We start from the raw sequence: 24,005 nt of genomic DNA on the forward strand, positions 1-24,005 counted from the left end.
GTGTGTGTGTGTGTGTGTGTGTGTGTGTGTGTGTGTGTGTGTGTGTGAAAAACACTTGCTGACAGTGTATATGTGGTAACTATAGTATTCAGTGTTTATGCAATACTTTGAAACTGTAAAGCTCTATTCATGTATTGAGTGGTGTTAGCTGTTTACCTTGTTGTATCCAGTGCTTCGTTGCTTTTAATGAAGGCTCTTACAAACAAGACTTTTAATAGCAAAAAATGTGCTATCTGTTTGTTTGTTTTTAAATAGCAAGTCACGGCCTTTGTAACTCCAGCCATCCAACTTGTGAGCGAGACTCCTCCATTAATTTGTTACAAAGGCAAGAATGGGAGAGTGGCCTGGTATTTTAAAGATTTGTGTATTTTTTTCATGGCAAAATAAATGATATTTTGCTCAAAATAATGTGAATCGGTTTGAATTGTTTTCTATAAATGGTGAGGCTTTTTTCAGCTGTGACAAAGTCATTGTATTTTTGGATAAGAAACAACCAGTCTTAGCTGTAACAAACAATATAGCCATGCAGTGGGTTTGTATTGGATTGATCTAGCAAAGAAAAAATGTGTGACTTTTAGACATAAATGATTGGACTAAAAGGGCCCTCTTGGATTATATCGTTCCAGCCTCTGCATCAGGCAGGAAGAGGATACGCTATGTTTTCCATAAACGTAGGCTAACCTTTCCTCCAAGAACAATTAGTGTTTGTGACATAACTGTCTGTGTCTCTCATGTATGCACAGGGCAAAAGCAGATTGTGAACCCAGCAAATGAGACTCAAGCATTCCTAGAGTTGGCCAAATTGTGCAAGGATCATACACTGGTTGGCATGAAGTTATTGGATAAAATTTCATCTGTACCTCGTGGGGAACTATCTTGCAGTAAGTAAATAATACTATATGTAACTAGCATTATAATAACATTGACTATTTTGGGCTCTGTATTACATCATGAAGCATTTGGAGCACTGGTGAGGGGAATATTCATTACTGATTTTTTTCTAAAAACCCTAAAAATTATTAAAGAGAAATTTCAAAATGTATTCACAAGAAATAGATCAAAGCATAAGTACCTAGGGCATCCATACATGAATTTCTCTAAGACTGAAGAGGAGTTCTTGTATTTATAGCTTGGAAATCTCAAGTCAATAAGTTATTTGAAGTTTTGTGGATGGATTTAGAAAAGTCTTCTGGCCAAATTCTTAGGAAGGTGATTTAACAGCCTGGTATTTTACATATTTCTTTGTTAAATATTTATAGGTCGTCTTTGGCCAAAACTTCACTCCCATTGTATAGCTGTCCATTCATGGACATGGTGTAATTACATTTACAAAATGTAGCCAGGATACTTTTGGCAGCCAGCCAGCAGTGGCTAAGTAAGGTCCTTTATAAATACTGAACATGTCCCTCTAAGAAAAAGGATAAGGACAGGGTTTTAGTGAGAGTTGTCTGTCCCAAAGATTACCAACATTAATACAGGTGCAACTGGAAAGTCTTCATTCATATCATCTCTAGTACGTTGGGATAATCTACAGCCTGAAAAGAGCTTTATTCAGAAACAAAATCTTGGTAAAAGATAAGGGTTGAAGTGTGTTACAATAGAATCCAGCTAATTACACCCTCACCCCGCCCCCAAAATCCCCCACTTTTTTTCTTAGATTTTTTAAAACAGATAGCCAAGTTTTGAGAATGAAGAATTAAAAGATCCAGACAGTTTTCCACTTCGATATAATCTTTCATCAGTCGCTTTTATCCCACTGGACTTGCACTGTCGCCCAACCTTAACTTTGCCCCCTTTTTTTGTTCTGTTATGGAGATATGATGTAGGACAAATGCTGTTTTCATATACTGATTATTAAACTTGGGGTACAGACTTTAAAAGGGGAAGTCCCAGGGAACATTCAATTATGCCAGAGTTCTATAGCTTTTCCCAGTGTAATGTCTGGGTATTGGAGTAGAAAAACATTTTTATGAATGGAATGGGAACCAGTGATTAGTTTGATGTTCTGAAATGTGCTGATTACATGGTGGTGAAGGTTTTTGTAAATTATGATCCACCTTGCATGTATTTGTCATTTATGTTGTGTAGTAGCTAACATTTTATAATGAGTGACAATGTAGCGTGTGTGTTTATTTGTATTGTGGTCGTGCCTAGGAGCTGTCATGGAGCAGGATCCCATTGTTCTGGGTGTTGTTATGGTATATTAAAACTGATTCTCTATAGGAAAAAGAATTGCATAATATGCTAGTCATTTATTGTTTTAACTTTTTGAACACAGTTTTGCACACCTTGGGGGCGTCAGAGTAATTCCAGTGTAATGATCATGGATAAGCAAAATAGCTTCCCATTTCCTTTTCTGTCGGTGCCTGGGAGCCTTCTTACCTCTTCTCTTCCCTGGGGAGAGCATCCTCTTCCCCTGCCACCTGTTTATATCCCTGCTCTGAGTCCATGGTTAACCCTTTTCCCTGCTGGCTGGTTTCAGATGCGACAATGAAGGGCACTGTCACACAAGCCTGGATACATGCATAAAATCTTATCTCCTCCCTTCCCCCGCCCCGCAATGTTTAATAATGTAAAACACCAAGAGACCCTGCCCCATTAATCAGCCAAATGTGAATCTTTCATCTGTGCTCTTGTAAAATGGTTTATCTGCAAACTGATACATTTAATCCATTTTAAATTGTGGATGAGTGAACTTGTTCCATATCAAATCCCACCTGGTATATCAAATATATGAATGGTCTTTTCAAACCAAGATGCAAAACTTTGGACCTTAGTGTGGAAAAATGGACTTATTGCAACAGTGCCCTCTCATGGCTGGGTATGATGTAGCAACTCTTTTTTCATCTACCACCCCCTGCCTCTCCGGTCCTTCTGTGGTCTCTCTTCTCCTGACTTGGCCCTCCAGAAGTCTCTCCTCTTCTGCAGTGTCAATGTCCCACATGGGCAATGTCTCACTTGACAAGTCATTGATAGAATGTCTTCCATTCCCCTAGGGCTCCACTTCTGTTCCACGCAGAGTAGTGGCCCCACAGCTCCTGGAGACTTCTTACCAAACTCAAAAGCAAAACACAAACTACAATGGAAGCAACTTCTTCCCCCTCCCTTGCGCTTACATTTTTAATCCATCCTGGGTCCCTCCCCCAACTCTCCATTCTTCTGCAGAATGCTGACTCTCAAGAGTTACCTCCTGGGAGTCTTGTCTGTACTCTGGATCGTTCGTTCCTGTCTATCCCAAGGCTGTCTGCCTATCAGTTGGCCTCCTCTCAGGCCCACTCCAGGAGTTTCCTTCACCCCGATGCCCTCTCCCATCAGGGCCTGTCCGAGCGTGTAAACGCCCTCCTGAAGCTCCTCTTCAGTTGAATGCCTCCCTGTATTTTTTCCTCTGTAGGCCCAGGTCCTGCCCTTTTGTCAGAGCTCATCACCCAAACATGCTTCACCCTGGTGGTTTCTGTGTCTCTCTTCAGGGTCCATTCTGTACTACTCAGAGAGGGACTGCAGTTATTTCCTTCTCTCACTGTAGCCACCTCCTACTCTGAGTTTCCTGTCCTTATAGAAACTATTCGGCTTCCTCTGCTGGAACTCATCTTTCATTGGGACTTAGCCACCCTCCAGGTGGAGCCAAGTGGTGTTAATTGGCCTCTCAGGCCCACATTAACCTTTTCATCCCCTGTGTGGGGTAGACCCCATCACACTTACCTTTTTAAATTGAGAACTGACCTGGCATGATGCTGGCTGGCCTATACGTTGTGCATTTGTTAAGCGGTCTCCTTTCCTTGTAAGGATTATAGTCATGCTGCAGAGAATAATCCAAAGGATCAGATTCTAGCACCAACTGGAAAACCACACTGAATGTGTGCAGTTACAGAAGCTGTAAAGGACTAGATGCCTCCAATTCACTTCTAGTGCTTGTAACTTGAAAAATGATAAATCATCTGCCGAGTTAGCACCGATTTCAACAGAGATGCAATGACTAACTTGCTCAGCTTGTTAACTGAACCACCCACATTTTCTCATTCTCTAGCTACAGAGCTGCTGATTTTGGCCCATAATTGCTTTAGTCTGACATGTCACATGGAAGGAATTATTCGAGTCCTGCAAACTGCTCGACTTCTCACGGAGGAACACTTGGCCCCCAGTGAGGAGTACGGCCTTGTGGTATGTATCCATCACCATCCTGTACTAACCACACTCTGTACACAGCTCTCCATGCAAATGGTAGCAAACCAAATGAGCATGTGGACTAGATGGCTCATGGAACTGGAATGCAAAGCTTTCACCTCTAGGTCACTGGTCTTTGCCCAGCCTACATCTATAGATACCAAAGTGATGTGTGTTACCTTTGTGATGTGTGTTTTGTGGCCTGATGCTCACAGCTGTTCCTGGCCAGGTTTCCACATCACAAAAGGGTCCCCATAGCAGTTGGTTAGAGAAATGGATGAGGCTGGCAGAATGGAGGGGTGGGGAGCAGGCAATGTCTTGGGTTTGGGATTTCAAGGTATTTCAGACACTGGTTTGTGAAATGCAGTGATCCACATTACCAAGCTAACCTGCATCTTCTATTGCTGCTTAGTGAAGGCCCCAGCGGACTTGAGACGTGCCTCCTTAGTGACATGAGGGGCCATCCCAAGCGGGAATTACTGTCGCGGACTGGAAAGCTCACTGCATGGATTGCACTTGATGGAAAGCTTTACGTCTGGGGTCTGGTTATTTGGGCTGTTGATCATTTTGCCTTTTAAAACAAAAAAAAGAAAAATTTCAATTTTTTCAAGACGGGAACAAACTAACCCTCCTATACACGGCCGCCTCTTGGTGAGAGAAGATTTTCCATCATCCGCTGATCTTTCTGCCATTCTCTCTACAGGTCCGACTCCTTACTGGTATTGGAAGATATAATGAAATGACGTACATATTCGATCTGCTGCATGAGAAACATTACTTTGAAGTGCTCATGAGAAAAAAGTTAGACCCGGTAGGTGCAAAAAACAAAACAAAAAAACCCACTAATGTGTGAGTGAGTGAGTGAAAAAACACATACCTTTGCTGCCAGTAGATTATCTGGGGAGTTTAATAATTTACGAGTATTGGGATTGAAACCTCACCCTACAAAGTGAATGTCTTTAGATGGTTGATGAATACAAATCACAATTTTAAATGAAATACTTTGCCGTGTTTTCTTCTTTCTAGCATATAGTTATAAAGAGACTCATATGGTTACTTTAGCAGCGTAGATTGTCTCATGATGTCCTAGACACAGTAATAATCAGTGTAGGAGGGAAGGAAAACAGCTATTTCTCACAACTTCAGTAATAGAAATTCAGAGGACTCTATATATTTTGTGCTGGGTTGGACTCTTTAACAGAGTATCTATCATGTAAAATACTCTGTTATAGAGTGCTGACTTACAATTAAACGTACAAAAATGTGGAGGCTGCCAGATTTTAGCAATTCTGTTAAGTATAATTAGGAGTCTGCTATTCTCAGTGATACTTTAATCATACTCCCATTATGTTTGAAATGTTTGAGGGGCAACTTAAGGTGGCATGGATTTGATTTTCCTTGCAAGTTCTGTAATAAGACGCAACTCTCTGAATGCCTGTTCTGATGCCCTTTCTCCTAACCAGAGTGGAACTCTGAAGACAGCTCTGCTAGATTACATAAAGCGCTGTCGGCCAGGGGACAGTGAAAAGCACAATATGATAGCCCTGTGCTTTAGCATGTGTCGAGAAATTGGAGAGAATCACGAGGCAGCTGCTCGTATACAGCTTAAGCTCATTGAATCTCAACCATGGGGTGAGTAGGAATTACGGAACCAAGACTAAGTGTGTTTGAATATAGCTTCTCGTATCAGCATATTGTATCGCTGTGCATCATCAAAAATTGGCTTAATTTAAAATATTTTTAAGTTTAATGTTTAAGTGAGATATGGCTGGTAAACACCGTTCCAGTTGCCTTTCCTGCTGACCTGCATGTAAAAATGGAAAAATCCATGTCCATCAGCAGGATGCACTGAGTGGTCCAACTAGCCAGGCTCAGAGGTATTATTTGGTTGCTCTTCCCTTCCAGAAAGTTGTGGCGTTCCTGGGTTTTGTTCTGGTGGAACACCCCATTAGCACCACTAACCAGGTGCGTCCCAGTGTGTTAGGACATTATGCAGTTTTCAAAGTATTTTGTACCTTTGTGGGTATAATAATAGATACTTTAACGAGCCTAAGCTTCCAGTGGTTGCATGCAGCTCTGATGTCATAGTGAATGGAGCATGTAGGAGTGTCACTGTGGAACAAGACCCAGTGATGTAAAGGGATCTAAAACACTTGAGTTCTGTTGAATGCTTTCCTTAACCAGGTTTGTTGAGGGCAGTCAACACACATGACAAAAGCAAATGGATATTTTGTATTTGTTTTCAAATCGCCTTTAAAACTCCTGATTGGATTCTTGTAATTGCTTGGAATTTTGTTCTGTACACAGCAGAGCAGCATTTCTTACGCTTTGTGCAGAGTTAGCGCATGAGATGCTTTCTAAGATATTTTGGCATGTTGCCTTCTGAAATGTCGGTAGACAGAAATTTTCAAATATGAGTTACAAAAGTGTTTGTTGCATATTGTCTGCTGCTGCAGCTGTAAAAGCCAGGGGTGGTTGCTTTAAAGTTCTTTTTCCATTTCAGAAGAGTCTCTCAGAGATGTGCCTAACTTAAAGAAACTGTTGATGAAAGCTCTGACACTCTTTATTGATGCAGCCGAAAGTTATTCTAAGGTAAATTGAGATGGAATTTGAAGTTTGTAAGGTATTAATTATCAGCATTGGCCAAGTAAGGATGAGAGATGGATTAAGGCTGAAGAGCAGGTAGAGCTTCGCTGGGAGTGATGCTCAGAGAGGAAAAGGTGCTTTTGAAGCAGCCACTGGTGATGTGCCAACTGCAGTGCCGGGGGAAAAGAGATCCCTCTGACAGAGCCTAATACCTGAGCCTGCTTATCCACGGGACCACCGAATCAACGAGTAACTTACTGCTCCCTGCTTAGCTTTTAGTATCTGGGATTAAATTGAGAAGCTTTCATCTCATGGGAAGGAGAGAATCAGTTGGCTTTGGTGCCGGTGCTGAGCTAACCATTTTAATTTGGGGTGAGGGAAATCAGAAAGGTGTGATTAAAGACTGGCCTCCACTTACTACAATAAAAGTGAGTTGCTGAGTGGGGCTTCCTATATACGTGCATTGAAAGTGATTAATCAAAGAAACTGCAGTGATTTACAAGACAAAATACTAACATAGGTCTGAAGCCTCCAGAGCTGTGCTTGGGAACATGTCCCACAGATTTCCTATAGAAACGCTACTCCAGAGCTTGGTTTTGCTTTTCTGTTTTGACTCTCTAATTAGGATTCCTGTGTCCGCCAGTCCTTGCGCTGCAACCGGTTGACAAAGCTGATAACGCTCCAGCTTCATTTTCTGAACACCAATCAGAGCACGATGTTGATTAACCTGAACAGACAGAACCTGATGGATTGCATCATGTCCTTGCCCAGATTCTACCAGGTAAAGTGACTGAGGAAGGGATGCTACCTCCATTTCACTCACCACAGCACTATAAAGGCTCACAAGGTGAAATGCTGCTCCTCAGGTTTAGAATAGAAAATATGTTGGAGAATAAAGACAGCTGGTGGCAGTGGCCATGTTACAGGCAGGTGACAGCACCTGTAGCCCCAGCAGTGTGGGAAGCCAATGGGAAAAGGCATTTTCCTTCTCAGCTTCTGTAATTCACTCAAGGCAAGAAGGACCTCAGACAGAAACAAATAGCCCTTCAACACCAGAGATGGACCCTCCCTCCCAACAGCAAGTTGAAGTGAGAATATTCTGGCCTCTTTGGCTTTCAAAGTTAAAGGAGATGAATTCTCCAGACAAAATATGTTCCCCAGTTGTGTGTCCTGTCCTTCCTTTCCCCTTCTCGCCATGTTCTTAAAGAAATGTCAAGGGGACCTGCCACTCCGTCTTTATATGTTAGCTACAAAAGGATCTCTCAGAACTGGGTCACTGGGCAACAAAATGGCAGATGAAATTCAGTGTTGATAAATGCACATTGGAAAACATAATCCCACCTATACATACTAAATGATGAGGTCTAAACTGGCTGTTACCACTCAAGAAAGAGATCTTGAAATCATTGTAGATAGTTCTCTGAAAACATCCACTCAGTGTGCAGCGGCAGTCAAAAAAGCGAACAGAATGTTGGAATCATTAAGAAAGGGATAGATAATAAGGCAGAAAATATCATATTGCCTCTATATAAATTCATGGTACACCCACATCTTGAATACTGCGTGCAGATGTGGTCGCCCCATCTCAAAAAAGATATATTGGAATTGGAAAAGGTTCAGAAAAGGGCAACAAAAATCATTAGGGGTATGGAACAGCTGCCATATGAGGAGAGATTAATAAAACTGAGACTTTTCAGCTTGGAAAAGAGACGCCTAAGGGGGGATATGATGGAGGTCTATAAAATCATGACTGGTGTGGAGAACTAAATAAGGAAGTGTTATTTACTCGTTCTCATAACACAAGAACTAGGGGTCACCAAATGAAATTAATAGGCAGCAGGTTTTAAGGAAACAAAAGGAAGTATTATTTCACACAACACACAGCCAACATATGGAACTCCTTGCCAGAGGATGTTGTGAAAGCCAAGTCTATAACAGGGTTCAAAAAAGAAATAGATAGGTTATGGAGGATAGGTCCATCAATGGCTATTAGCCAGGATCGGCAGGGATGTCCCCATAGCCTCTGTTTGCCAGAAGCTGGGAATGGGTGACGGGATGGATCACTTGATGATTCCCTGTTCTGTTCACTCCCTCTGGGGCACCTGGCATTGGCCAGTCGGAAGACAGGCTACTGGGCTAGATGGACCTTTGGTCCTATGGCCGTTCTTATGTTAATATTTGAGTGTGTTTATATGTTAATCTTCTGGGTCTATTACAAATTCCTGCCTTCTCCTTTCGCTCCTCTCAGGGCCCCAAACTGCCCCAAATTCCCTTTAGCTTCAGTAAGAACAGAATCATCTAGCCTTGAATTTCCCCCCTATTTTCAAGTTTCTTCTTTTCTCTCCATCACACCTACTCCCCACCCCTCTGTTTATCTAGAGTTTCACACTGACCCTTCCATTCCTCCTTAAAAGAATGGCCTTGAGACAACAGTGTAGGAGCTGAGCCAGAGAGGCCATGGCCGTCTGCACCTGAAATGCCTGAGTACTGCCAAAGTGCAAACAAAAGCAGGCAAAACCATCAGTTAAACCCGCTCGTGGCCCGTCCTAGTCAGTAATTCTGGCATGTTCTCCTTCTAGGCTGCGATTGTGGCTGAGGGTTATGACTTTGTTCCAGACTGGGCTGAAGTTCTGTATCAACAAGTGATTCTAAAGGGTGACTTCAATTACCTGGAAGAATTTAAGCAACAAAGGTTACTCAAATCTAATGTGTTTGAGGAGATTGCGAAGAAGTAAGTATTTCTGCAACCCTGCCTGGCAAGGGTTGCCTTTTGTCTTTCTGGCAAGTGACTTCAAAGAGAGCGGTTTTATTGGTATTTGCTTATCGAGTCCAAGTCGTCTGGCTCGGTGTCGGTACAGTACACTGCTTGGGGAGAGCACAGTTCAGGGGGATTCTTGTCCCTTATCCCCAATCTTAAGTATGTTGTGTTGTGGAGACCATGTGGCTGGCGCTCCAGAGGGAGCAGTACTGTAAAGTTGCCTGCCTGCCTTTCTAAGAGCAGCGGTGCTAGTTGGGCTCTGAGGTAACTGTTTGCTCTGCCCTCCTTGCCAAGTGCCATGGTGGAAGGAGATCTGGAAACGTTGAAGGGTAAAATGGTGATCCCAAAGTGAGTGGCATGGAGATCCCCTGAATACTAGTTGTAGTTGAGTTTTGTTGTTCTCTCACAGGACCTTCTCTCAAGATAGTAGATACACTGTTTCAATAATTGTGCTATTTGCAGGCCAGTGTGAAAACAGGTTTAATTTATTAATTCATCAATGCTTAAAGTCAATTCATAACATAGATCACTTGTTTTTATACGTACAAAACTACAGTTTTTGTTGAGGTAAAAAATTATTTCCTGAATGAAACTAGTTAGTGTTGTTCTTACTTTAATTGATCTCGCAAACAACATGGAAGAAATTAGCAGCTAATTCTTCCATTGCATAGTCATAAGGAGAAGTTACTGTAATGCTATCAAATTAAATATGTTTCAATCATCTCTCACATACCCAGCTCAGATCTTGATCCTTGTACCTTCTCATTGACCTCACGTACAGGTTGGCAGACTCCAGCCCAATCAATAGCTCCTCTCTGTAAAATTATAACTATCCAGAGGTGGTGTGAGAATTGCTTTGTGTGCATGTCAATCACTCTAATTGCTGTGGAGGGGAAGGAGGATTGTGTGGCTAGCACAGGGAGTCAGGACACTTGGATTCTATTGCCAGCTCTGTCATAGACAATGCTGTAAAAGCATCTTGGCTGAGTAACTACCCTATGGTATTGCTGCCACCTCTCTTGAGTTCCCTAAGCCTTGTTCTGTTGGCCCTTTGTTGCATCATGTACAGAATTAGATTCACTGCTCCTGGTGGCAGGGTCCATGGTGCTATTAATACAGTGTGAGGCACTTAGCATTTGACAGCACCTGTGTGTGCTCTCAGTGGAGAGAACTTCCTGCAGAGCTCGGAACTCTTTAAAACCTAGTCAGATTTTTTTCTTTAACAAATGTCTAGCTTTAAAATCTTTGCAGAAGAGTGTGGAGAAACAAAACACAAATCCTTTCCAAGAACTGTCTGTTCCCCATCTCCACAAGTTCTCTGCCCCTCACTCCACAGCCTGCATTTTTCTTTAGATATCAGAACTTCTTCCTATCTCATGTGATGTTCTTCAGCTTTGTCAATCTTATTTGAAAGCTTGCCCTTTCTCCCCTTTTAATGTAACACGAAATTCTGTCTCAGGGTCAAACAGCACCAGCCTACTGAGACTGCTCAGAAAAATCTGAAGACGTTACTGACCTACTGTGAAGACATCTACATGTACTACAAACTGGCTTATGATAACAAGTTCTATGATGTGGTAAATATGCTTTTGAAGGACGCACAGACTGGCTGCTGTCTAAAGGATATGCTGGCAAATTAGATTCCTATGGCTTGCACTGTGATTTAAAAAAACCAGAAAAATCTTACTTTAATCCAGCTCCTGGTCACTTGCTTAACTCAGTATATGCTGTGAGGTGCCTTAAAAAAATATTGGTTTCCGTATGTGAAATTTACCATAAAATCCCAGCACTGTCTTTAATGTCCCTGAAATGCAGAGACTATTAACCCAAAGTTGTTTTGGACAATAAACAATTCTTAATATTTAAATCAGAGTTGAACAAAATGTTTTATAAAAGCCTGCTTAGTGGGCCTAGAAGATGGTGCTCTGGCTAGCTGGGATTTCAGTCAGACCTTAGTCTAAAATGACTTTGGCTAATTTAGGGGCATGGATTACTGGCTTCAGCATTACATTCAAGCCTCCTTAAAAACAAAAAAATGACAAATTTTGCAGCAGTAAGATCCTCAGCATTGGCGTGTGTGGTACTTACAGTAACTTAAACTGAACATCAGATCACATATTTATCTGCTTAAAATAGGCTAATAGATGTTCTGCAGGCCTTACAGGACCACTAGTGCTGGTAGAATACTTGAAACATTCATATTAAAAAGTCTCTTGCCTATTTTTCCAAAATCTTCAGTGGAACCAGTTTGCCTAGGATACTCCTCTCTAGTGCTTTATACAAATGAGATTATTTTTACCTGCCCATTGTAAGATTTATAGGAATACCATAATAGTCAATGACAAGAATGGACTACCTCTGTATTCACAATCAACTGCCTACTTAACAGGGTTAAGATGTTGGTATATGCTTTTAGAGTACACTCTCTTCTTTTACCAGTGAAACAAAGGAGAATTTGCTACATGAAAGTGAATGTGTGTTGTGCACACACAGTACCAAATTGTCTAACATTCACCCTATACAATTGTTTTGTTTGCTTCTATATTTGTATTATAAAATCTTTAAAGCCTCTAGCATAAGTACTGACTGGCTGGGAATAAACCTCTTTACAGCTGTATGCATTTTGGAAACTATTGCTTAAATACTAGTTCCTAATCTTCGTGTCTTACATGCAAAAGTAAATCACCACTGCCTGCGTTGGGTGGGGTCATGTGCACTAGTTTAGGCAAACTTATCCATAAGTGTTTGGAAAACGAGGGGAAATCTGTTTCCAGTTTTCTGAATAGTTCCAAAGCTAGCTGGGAAGTAAAATATCTAGACATTTATTGTCCAGAAATCTTTCCCTGAAGCGTTCTGACAAATTCTGTCTGCAGCACTGTCAGTGGCGGCCTATCACTGTAATAGGAAGAGCAAATATAATAATTGGGCTTGGGTGTCTTTCAACAGGCTGTTTAAGAATGATCCTTCCATCAGGAAAAGCTTCATCTCTGATCCTTATGACACTGGTGTGTAGGGGAGTGGAAGGGACCAAGTATCCCTGTATTTCTATTGCAGTAGGTTATTTTGCCTCAATATTCAGCTCCCAATGGCGCTGCGCTGTCACAATGGAACTAGCGCAGCTCCTCATTGAAATGAAGGGCTGGAGTTTCAGGATTTGCTTCCTCACCCCTGGCTAAGAATGTCTTCGTCAGAAAGCTACTTAAACTCACAGAAGTACTTTGAGCACAGAACTGCCTTACTTTTTCAGAAGGGCTACAGGTAAGACTCAAATGCTATTTACCTTTGGCCATACCAGTGTATTTTAAAAGAAAGGCCGATTTCTGGAGTTGGGTGTCTTGGTTGGAAGTTTTGTGTTTCCATCACCCAGCGTGTACCAAGAGCATCCAGTAGCATAGTCACCTTCAGCAGTGTTCCCATTCACCCACATACTGCAAGCTTCAGACAATTTTGTCTTAGGTGCTAGGATAATGCATTTTTGTACCATTAAGATTCTAGTAATTTGCTCCTTTTTTGACTGTCCTACCAGATATACTATTAACTACCAAGAAATATGGAACTCCAATAATCAGCTGAAGATTCTTTACCTAGTCAGTCCATAATATAATGATTAGTGGCTCTTGCATCTAATTGGATAAGAAGATTCTCTTGAAGGTCCTGTGTACTTTACAGCAAGCTGGAGCTAAGTTTTGCAGCTGCTTCCATTCCATTCTTAAATTAAAAAATGGAGGTTTAATAGATATAGGCTATAAAAACTGAATTTAATATAGAACCAAACGCCTGCTAACTTTATTGAAGTCATGGGGACTAGTCACATACTTAAGTATGTACATCTACAGCTGTTTGCAGAATTGAGGCTTGTTTGACATGGCGCAGTTTTGTTTGTTTGGAATAAGCACAGCTGGCTCTTTCTGCTAACATGATCTTCACAGTTGACAACTAAATTTCATCTTTAAGAAACATCCCACTTAGATAAGTGTGGTGAGTGACTGCATTTCATTTTGGGCTGTTAGTCTGCACTTGGTTCACATTTTCAAGTTTATTTTAATGATAAAGGCTACAAAATAACTTGAACATTGCTTAATGACTTCTTTGTTTCGGTCTTCACCGAGAAGTCTGAAGGAATGCCTATCCTAGTGAATGCTAATGGGAAGGGGGTAGGTTTAGCAGATGAAATAAAAAAAGAACAAGTTAAAAATCACTTAGAAAAGTTAGATGCCTGCAAGTCACCAGGGCCTGATGAAATGCATCCTAGAATACTCAAGGAGCTAATAGAGGAGGTATCTGAGCCTCTAGCTATTATCTTTGGAAAATCATGGGAGACAGGAGAGATTCCAGAAGACTGGAAAAGGGCAAATATAGTGCCCATCTATAAAAAGGGAAATAAAAACAACCCAGGAAACTACAGACCAGTTAGTTTAACTTCTGTGCCAGGGAAGATAATGGAGCAAGTAATTAAGGAAATCATCTGCAAACACTTGGAAGGTGGTAAGGTGATAGGGAACAGCCAGCATGGATTTGTAAAGAACAAATCATGTCAAACCAATCTGATAGCTTTCTTCGATAGGATAACGAGTCTTGTGGATAAGGGAGAAGCTGTGGATGTGGTATACCTAGACTTTAGTAAGGCATTTGATACGGTCTCGCATGATATTCTTATCGACAAACTAGGCAAATACAATTTAGATGGGGCTACTATAAGGTAGGTGCATAACTGGCTGGATAACCGTACTCAGAGAGTTGTTATTAATGGTTCCCAATCCTGCTGGAAAGGCATAACGAGTGGGGTTCCGCAGGGGTCTGTTTTGGGACCGGCTCTGTTCAATATCTTCATTAACGACTTAGATATTGGTATAGAAAGTACGATTATTAAGTTTGCGGATGATACCAAACTGGGAGGGATTGCAACTGCTTTGGAGGACAGGGTCATAATTCAAAATGATCTGGACAAATTGGAGAAATGGTCTGAGTTAAACAGGATGAAGTTTAACAAAGACAAATGCAAAGTGCTCCACTTAGGAAGAAAAAATCAGTTTCACACATACAGAATGGGAAGAGACTGTCTAGGAAGGAGTACGGCAGAAAGGGATCTAGGGGTTATAGTGGACCACAAGCTAAATATGAGTCAACAGTGTGATGCTGTTGCAAAAAAAGCAAACGTGATTCTGGGATGTATTAACAGGTGTGTTGTGAGCAAGACACGAGAAGTCATTCTTCCGCTCTACTCTGCTCTGGTTAGGCCTCAGCTGGAGTATTGTGTCCAGTTCTGGGCACCGCATTTCAAGAAAGATGTGGAGAAATTGGAAAGGGTCCAGAGAAGAGCAACAAGAATGATTAAAGGTCTTGAGAACATGACCTATGAAGCAAGGCTGAAAGCATTGGGTTTGTTTAGTTTGGAAAAGAGAAGACTGAGAGGGGACATGATAGCAGTTTTCAGGTATCTAAAAGGGTGTCATAAGGAGGAGGGAGAAAACTTGTTCACCTTAGCCTCTGAGGATAGAACAAGAAGCAATGGGCTTAAACTGCAGCAAGGGAGGTCTAGGTTGGACATTAGGAAAAAGTTCCTAACTGTCAGGGTGGTTAAACACTGGAATAAATTGCCTAGGGAGGTTGTGGAATCTCCATCTCTGGAGATATTTAAGAGTAGGTTAGATAAATGTCTATCAGGGATGGTCTAGACAGTATTTGGTCCTGCCATGCGGGCAGGGGACTGGACTCGATGACCTCTCGAGGTCCCTTCCAGTCCTAGAATCTATGAATCTATGAATCTATGAACATTGATTCCTAAAGCACCATTCTTCAATTCTACCCCACAGGCAGCTGAATTTCAGTTCACACGTACATCTCTGAAAGATTCTCCCCCCCCCCCCCAGCAACTGAAAGCAGTATTGGGGCTAGGGAGTTCCACAGGTAGAATGAGGAAGCTGCCAGCCAGTCAGTCTCTTCCAGGTAAAATATTTGTTCATAGAAAAAGCAACATAGTGAGGATTTGTTATGCCTATTAGCCAAAACATGTTTTAAAGAAGGTCCTGTCAGATCAGGGCTACATCTTTAAAGTGATACTGTATAGTCAGATGAGGTAAACAAAACCACCACCCCATACATTAGAAATTGGCTGCCAAAAAAACCAAGAGCAAGACCATTAAGGTTGAGCAATAAAAAGGTAGCATTATGACCCATCTTAATTGGTATAATTTGAGACAAAAGTAAATTCTAGTGACACCCAAGAGGCAGATACATACCTGCCAAGTGTGCCTGGAGGTAGTGGAGCATCTACAGTTAGAGACTCCACGACTTGTAACACTGGGGAAAAAGTCAGCAAAATAAAGAGGGGTAGCCGTGTTAGTCTGAATCTGTAAAAAGCAACAGAGGGTCCTGTGGCACCTTTAAGATTAACAGAAGTATTGGGAGCATAAGCTTTCGTGGGTAAGAACCTCACTTGCACCGGAAGAAGTGAGGTTCTTACCCACGAAAGCTTATGCTCCCAATCCTTCTGTTAGTCTTAAAGGTGCCACAGGACCCTCTGTAGCAGAATAAAGGCTGATCACATAAGCCTAGATTTAGATGCTAATAACTTTCACAGCATGTAGAAATACACATGAGATAAAAAGGAGGAAGGCTATAGAGCTAACTACACCTCTGACCCCTCACTTGTCTCTAGATGCATCCATGTCTGACTAAGCTCTAGCCCTGTGGCAGTGTACCTGGCAGGCTTTGCTTCTGATCCAGCAGAGGTGTGAGAGAGTCTGTTTGCCAGGAACAGCTCTGCCAGCTGCATCTCCCTCTCTCACTAGCGTGATCGTTTAGTGTCCTTTGATCTTTTGGCTTCAAGCCTTGTAACTTTGGCTGGAGCCTGGAAGTAGTGTCACCCAGGCTAATAGCTCAGGCATTCTCCAGCAATGACCCCCCACCATGTTTCCAAGGAGACAGGGCCAGCTCCAGGCACCAGCTTAACAAGCAGGTGCTTGGGGCGGCAGGTCCCTCACTCCCTCTAGGAGCGAAGGACCTGCCGCTGAACTGCCGCCGCCGATCGCGGCTTTTTTTCTTTTTTGCTTGGGGCGACAAATGCTGGAGCCGGCCCTGCCAGGAGATGGTCTCCCTTTGGGGATTTGCAAACATCCCTGCTATTAAACTTATACAAACAGTAGTATAGCCATACACTATCCCCATAACCAGATTATTCAGGCCCATGCCCTTCACTCATTCCATTAAACAGTTTTAAACTACAATTCTGGCTCTTAACATAATTCCAGTTTTGTTTCAGCTGGGGCTCTGTAATGCAGAAATAGAATGACCAGAGACGACAGACTGAGCAGCTAAGAAAACTTTAGTCACCATTTTGTCAACACCTCACACTGGCAGAGATGTCACATCTAACATCCTTCCTTTCTTTAGTTAAGGGGCAAGTTTCATGAACTCCCCCCATATGGAAATCTCCAAAGGTCCACCAAGCCCATGCTTAACATTCCTGACATTAAGGTTAAAAACTAAACAAAATTATTTTGTGCTGCATGAATCTGAATTTAGTGTTAAAGATATAATTGTTTTTGTAACCTTAGCTTGCAATTGTTTTTAGTAACATGGGGTGTAATGGTATGTCTTGTTTTAAATTGCTGCCTTAGATTCAACTAAGGTTGGGAACAGATTTCAATTCATGGATCACAGTACTGAACACTGCAATCCCATGCCCCAAGTCTGTTTCATTACACTGCCAATTTCAAGGTTCATCCATTTGGAACAGTAAAGTAAACCACACCAAGAAACTGGACATGCATACTATACGATAGGGACAGGCTGCTCTGGTGGTCACTCACTGAAGCAAACACTTCCGGAGTAGTAGAGATTCTTTAGGGGGCATGGGTTATTCTGAGAGGCAGGCATGAAGGGCTGAACTCTTCACTAGTAATTACGGTGCATTTGGTAACCAGCCTTCGGCTTCTGTTTTGCTCCTGTTAGGCAACAATCTGAGAAAGTTGACCCATCTGCTTCATAGTCAAGAGAATCCTCTTGTCAGCTTAGCTATGTGGCCCAGAAACACTGTTCTAGAGCTTTAACACTAAAATAAGTACTCCCAATACACAGGCTCTGAAGTCCTCACAATAGTGATTTTATTAAATTAGTTGCTTTATAAAACATTGCAGATGTCATAATTGTTAACATAACAATTTGCCCAACTGTAGTAACTGTTGCAGTTTGCTAAGCAGGTTTTTGTAAATGAAAGAAAATGGTAAAGTCCTGTGAAAGTTCTATCTCAGCCCATGAGAACAAAGGAAATTTGGTTCTCAGACACTTAAACCAGGCAGTTAACTGTTAGAATAACCAACCCGTACAGCTGCATTAGTAGATAATGTAAACTAACTGCTTATACTCAAGATACCACAAATCATTTTTCAAATGCAACAAGGAACTATTTTCTTGTTTTGACCCAAATAAGTTTTATTTTAAAATGTCAAGCTTTGGAAGAATGGGTGTGTATCAAGTGATTAATTTTCAGGTGCAGTATCCTTACTTTGAAGTTAGCAGTCCCCTTCACAATCTATTTAAAAAAAAAAACCAAGCTCTAACTTAGACAAAGCAATTTTAATACTAAGTGCACACCATGCCCTTGCTGCAAACTGCTTTTGTTCACAAGATAAATCATTCAAGGAGGTACAGTTAAGGCTGTATTACTAAACTGTGCTGGTAATAATACAACTTTTGCTTTGTTGAAATTCATGTCCAACTTAGTGGTTTTGTTACTATGAAACCAGATAGCAACAATTAAAAACATTATTAGAATTTTGTTTTTTCTGTGATTGAGTTTCATCATTTTAACCCCTTGACGGGACTTTAGCACCACCCTGTCAAAGAGTTAAACCACCAGCACAAAGATACTGCACTTTCCATTGTAGCATTTGGCAGAATTTAAAGGAAAAGAAGTTGTGCTACATGTTTAAGGGCAACAGAAAGACAACACAAGGAAAGATAAATGTCACATGAAGTCTTCAAAATCTTGTACATATCCTCCATCATATCCTCCATAATCTGCCAGATCATCTTTCATAGTGGCCTTTAAACCACCTCCAGGCACAACCCCTTTTTTCTTCTTTTTGGCTTTACTTTGCTGAGGAAAGACCAAAAAAGATTTGGTTTACTTTAGAGTCAGTATTAAATGTAACATGCTAATTTCCTAGAAGTGCTGGTAAAACATAAGAAGAATATTAACCCTAGGATCCTGGCAGTTTCCTCTCTGGGTAATTAATTAAATACAGCATACTTAAATTTCCCTGTACTTCTGATCTGTTAGTTGGCAAAAGTGTTCACTTCCTACCATGTAATGTGTGTGCACTACTGCTATTGACCCCAGAGGCAACTGAATTTCAGTTCAACTCTCATTCATGGCAAAAACACTATGTCTAGCAGACTCGCTTCACCATAATCAGAATAGCAGCATGTACTCTATGGTACACAACCACCCTTCACCAAACTTGTTACACTATATGTAGCCTAAGTTTATTTTCCTGAAGGAGGAGAGGCACTGTCCCAATGCAAAATTATAGATATTCAGTTTTATACTGTTACTGATTTAGTTGGTGGGAATCTTTATTTTAGGGTTTTATATGGCTGCTCATCACCTTAGTATCAGAGCATGTAAAGTCAGTAGCAAAATCCCTAGTGAATTTATGGAGTTTCTGGCTCTTCTGTTTTAAGGTAAAAACTTTGCTTGGGTATGGTCTTTTTGGTTGGTTGATTTAAAAAGAAAAATGAAACATGATTCAGCCAAGATCACTTACAAGTGATATGTTGTGAGCTTACTCCAATATTTTAAATTAATATTCCAAAGAGCTACAATATTGTGAATTACTGAGTTGAGAGGCAAGCTATTTCTTGCATGTTAATAGTAACCACTTTGGCAAAGATGTCAGGCACAGAAGGATTAATAAAAAAGTTAGCTATACCAAAGAGAAATAACTGACATCCAAATCTGAGATATTTTAAAAAAAAAGAAGCCAAGTTTAGCTTCCTGATGAAACTCAGCTACCAAAATCAGCAGTGAAGCACAACAGCATAACTACATTCAGCCACAACTGCACCCACCCTTCTCTCAGCTTTGTACATAGAAGGGGACATTCATATCTCTAAAAGTCTAGTTCTATTAGAAATGCAGAATTAGTTCAATCTCACTTTACAGACGATATTTTATGGCCAAGTTTATACTGTTAATCTTCTCTTGAACTAAACCATTTATTGTAAATTGCCACCCACTAGAACAGTTTGGAGAACATGCCTAGGAAGTGTTTCCAATCACCCACCCATTTTGGGTAAAAAGTAGCAGAGCTGTGCATTTATGGAGCACTTATTATTCACATTGAAGGCCCCAGAAGCGGGTTGCTTCCTTCAAGAACTCCCTAGTACAAGTTTTGAAACTAGTCTCATTTCAATTATCTGCTGGGCAGTATGGCTTGGATTTGCCAGTTAATGTTCAGTTAGCTATTTTTTTAAATTCTGGTCTCACTGACATTTAGCTATGCAATTCCCTCAACTTCAATGTTATAACTTTTGCACAAGAAACATTTTACACAATTTGTATAATCACAAAGCACTAATTATACTAGAATTTGATAGTGTTATCACTCACTTAATGCTTTTCCCAATTAAGTTGTATGGCACACCAGAGAGGCATACTGACGTGCTATCTAGTTCTGTTATCTGCTGTTAAGTTGCTCTGATCACATTGATCTTAGTTTTATTAAAGGTTGAGAATAAAGTTTTAAATTACTTCCATAAACACATTTAATTAAGATTCTGGTTTGAACTAAAATATACACTTCTCCCACCTGTCCAGGACAACTGGACACTTCCACTTCTATTTCTACTCCAGCACAGAGGCAAAAAAAATGAATTGAACAGAATCAGTGCAAAGATGAGAGGGGGTGAAGCTAAAGATTACTGGCAAAATGGTGCTTACTTTATATGAGTACACTTGTTTTAAGTTTATGGAACATTCCAAGTTTAGCCATAGGACAATATCCCGAATCAGAATTTCAACTATCTTCTCATTAACAAATTAATTGTGTTAAGTCAAAAGCACATTTGACTTCAAAACCTAGAACCCCTTAGATTTATAGAAGGTGCACATCTTAGTGCATATTGGTATTATGCAAGTTATGGAAAGACAGTATAGAAAGAGATGCAGAAGTCTTACCTTCTCTTGTTTTTGTTTTTCACTGCATAGCACTGTCAAAGCATTTGTGATCTTTTTCAAATCATCAACTTCCACTACAAAGAGGAAGAAAATTAGACTTCTACTAATATTGTTTTCAGAAAGCCTTCAAATAATCACTGAGTCCTCTAAAATCCAGTAAGTAGAGATTTATATCTGGTAGTTTATTCCTTTAACTGGAGTCAAAATCTCATTGTAAACAGTGGAATACATGCAGGGCAATGTTGATTCTCAGCATCACAGTCTAGGATTTCACATCCCCCTGATAATTCGTGTAATGGGCAGCGTAAGATGGCCAATGTAATCAATAAATTTAGGAGACCAACATTTGAACACTGTTACATCTTACATTTCTAAAGCTTATGCTTCAAGGTTTCAGTCTGCCATCAGTAGGGGTCAGCAAGTGATTCCCCTCCCCCAAATTTTTTTTTTTTTTTTTTAAATCTTCTGCCTCTGGATCATCAGGGATGGCCATGGCTGGGGATGGGACATTGTGCAGGGGGGGGGGGGGGGGGGGTTTAGGTCTCTGAGATGCCACTGAGAATTTTCTCAGGTGCATGGCTGGCTGGTTCTTACTCTCATGCTCAGGGTCTAACTGATCACCATATGTGGGGTCAGGAAGGAGTTTTCATCCACATCAGACTAGCAGTGACCTTGGGGGGGTTTTCAGCTTCCTCTCCTGTGGGATTATCTGGGTATATCATTTTCCTGCCATTGTGGGGGCCTCAAGCCCTGGTGCACTTCAGTCCCTCCTATGCTCTCTCTGTGGCACATAAATCTAGTCTCCTGTGGGCTGTAATACCTGGTCTAAATTTGGTTGTTCAGTATAGCTTGCAAGTGCTGGGTGGTTTTGGTGGCCCATGATATACAGAAGGTAAGACTAGGTTATGTGGTGGTCCCTTCTGGCCTTAAACTCTGATGAGCACATTATGCTGCTAGATTTGTAATATGGTCAACTGTTTGTGTCTAAAGGTCAAATGGTTTGCCTAAAGTAAGTTTGAAGGCTTTTAGAGAGAAGATTCCAGGAGGAGAGGGATGTTACATGCACTTAATGCTCAGTTTAACAATCCTTCATGTTAGAGGATTTGGACTCCAATCTAACAGTTCAAAATCAGTTGCAGTAGGCCAACCATCCAATGTATTTATATGGCACAAGCCACAATATCAAATTGCCACTACACTGAAGGACAGGATGTACAAGCACAGGAAAAAGGGAAGTCTCAAAACAGAATTATGCACCAAATACCTCAGCCAGCCAAAGCAGTGAAAACAAGTCAACTGTAGTTTTATTTCAACAGACAGTTGTGTTTTGGAATTAAACTGCTTCAAATTTCCAGTGTTATATGAACTCAGTTTTGTATCTCATTCCTCTACTGAGCTATTTAGAATTACATGGATCGGGGAGCCTTTTTCTCTTCTTGAATAGAGGTTCTGCAGGGCTGTGTAAGACTTAGATCACTACAAAATTTGCCTGTATGTTTAAGTGGGCTATCCTGACCTGACAGTACCAGTCAGAGAAGATCAATCACAGAGGAAACACCACCTGCATTAAAAGATGAAGAGCATGCAGGTGCTGATTCTCAGTCAGGTAGTAGTCAAAAAATAGTCTCTGGGAAGAGTATCCGTGCATCCTTTAATGTAGGACTGCATAAATCCCAATTCAGTTTTACTTGATTAATATGTTTGCTACTTTAGCCCTCCACAGAATGTGCTAGGAAATCTCACACTTGAAGTAAAGACTTACATGAAATACATACGTCTCGAACTAATGCTTCCAAAAAACTGGCATAATGTAGAGATTTTTCATACTGTGTAATTTTTTCTTTTAATAATTTGCCAAACTCCGTAAAGTCATCTTTTGAAGATGGATTCATGGCATCTATTCCACAAGTATTATTTACACCTGCAGTGAAAAACATAGTATCAGAGAAAATACTGGTGCATTTAACTGTAGTTTGTGTGGGAGGTCAGACTGACCCCACTACATAAGCCCTCTAACCACAGAACAGGTACTTTATCTCTACTCCCCTTCAGTTCCTCCCCTCAGCTGAAATGATCAACAAGGCAGCAAGCGTCACTAAGCTGCCAACTCATTTCACATTAAGCAGCCCAAACAATTTATGCTGGCTTTGAACTAGTGATTTAAGTGAAAGGCTACATATGCCATGAGTCGTACGGAACCACCCACTCAGGAGAAAATACTCTCTCCAGTACTATTCCATACATAAATTCTAGGCCTCAAGCTTGCAGTGCTAGGTTTAGTTGGGATTTTTTAAATTGACTATTAAGACTGATTTTTCTAGGGCTGTCAAGCGATTAAAAAGATTAATTGCACTGTTAATAACAGAATACCATTTATTTAAATCTTTTTGGATGTTTTATACATTTTCCATTTTATTGATTTCAATTGCAACACAATACTAAGTGTACAGTGCTCACTTTATTTTTATTACAAATATTTGCACTGTAAAAAACAAATAGTATTTTTCAGTTCACCTAATACAAGTACTGTAGTGCAATCTCTTTATCATGAAAGTTGAACTTACAAACATAGAATTATGTACAAAAAACCCTGCATTCAAAAATAAAACAATGTAAAACTTTAGAGCCTGCAAGTCCACTGAATCCTACTTGTTCAGCCAATCACTCAGATAAACAAGTTTGTTTACATTTGCAGGAGATAATGCTGCCTGCTTCTTGTTTACGTCACCTGAAAGTGAAAACAGACATTCGCATGGCACTGTTGTAGCCGACTGAAGATTCATACATCCCTTGATGCTTCAACCACCATTCCAGAGGACACGTGTCCATGCTGATGACGGGTTCTGCTAGATAATGAGCCAAAGCAGTGCAGACCGACGCATGTTCATTTTCATCATCTGAGTCAGATGCCACCAGCAGACGGTTGATTTTCTTTTTTGGTGGTTTGGGTTCTGTAGTTTCCACATCAGACTGTTGTTCTTTTAAGACTTCTGAAAGCATGCTCCATACCTCGTCCCTCTCAGATTTTGGAAGGCACTTCAGATTCTTAAATCTTGGGACAAGTGCTGTAGCTATCTTTAGAAATTTCACATTGGTACCTTCTTTGCGTTTTTTCAAATTTGCAGTGAAAGTGTTCTTAAAACAACCAACATGTGCTGGGTCATCATCTGAGACTGCTATAACATGAAATATATCACAGAATGCAGGTACAACAGAGCAGGAGACATACAATTCTCCCCCAAAGAGTTCAGTCACAAATTTAATTTACCCATTATTTTATTAAATGTCATCAGCATGGAAGCACGTCCTCTGGAACAA

The 24,005-nt window shown here is 40.8% G+C and overlaps 2 protein-coding genes across 2 annotated transcripts in view; one reads left to right on the top strand and one right to left on the bottom strand.

The window, feature by feature from the left end:
* SPG11 (SPG11 vesicle trafficking associated, spatacsin) overlaps positions 1–12,122 on the top strand; it is a 57,338-nt gene extending 45,216 nt beyond the window's left edge. Inside the window, exons 32-39 of the mRNA XM_026648415.1 lie at positions 744–881; positions 4,025–4,158; positions 4,865–4,972; positions 5,625–5,793; positions 6,665–6,753; positions 7,373–7,528; positions 9,327–9,478; positions 10,965–12,122. Of these exons, the coding sequence (XP_026504200.1) occupies positions 744–881; positions 4,025–4,158; positions 4,865–4,972; positions 5,625–5,793; positions 6,665–6,753; positions 7,373–7,528; positions 9,327–9,478; positions 10,965–11,145 (1,127 nt within the window). The 3' untranslated portion in view covers positions 11,146–12,122. The remainder of the gene's footprint in view (positions 1–743; positions 882–4,024; positions 4,159–4,864; positions 4,973–5,624; positions 5,794–6,664; positions 6,754–7,372; positions 7,529–9,326; positions 9,479–10,964) is intronic.
* A 5,464-nt stretch (positions 12,123–17,586) lies between these two features.
* Positions 17,587–24,005, bottom strand: part of EIF3J (eukaryotic translation initiation factor 3 subunit J) — a 21,894-nt gene continuing 15,475 nt past the window's right edge. The window contains exons 6-8 of the mRNA XM_029910787.1: positions 22,450–22,608; positions 20,688–20,761; positions 17,587–18,605 (exon numbers count right to left, since the gene is read on the bottom strand). Coding sequence (XP_029766647.1) covers positions 18,474–18,605; positions 20,688–20,761; positions 22,450–22,608 — 365 coding nt within the window. The 3' untranslated portion in view covers positions 17,587–18,473. The remainder of the gene's footprint in view (positions 18,606–20,687; positions 20,762–22,449; positions 22,609–24,005) is intronic.

This window comes from Terrapene carolina, unplaced genomic scaffold, assembly GCF_002925995.2.
Source record: "Terrapene carolina triunguis isolate 2854851 unplaced genomic scaffold, T_m_triunguis-2.0 Scaffold67, whole genome shotgun sequence".
Taxonomy (NCBI): Eukaryota; Metazoa; Chordata; order Testudines; family Emydidae; genus Terrapene; species Terrapene triunguis.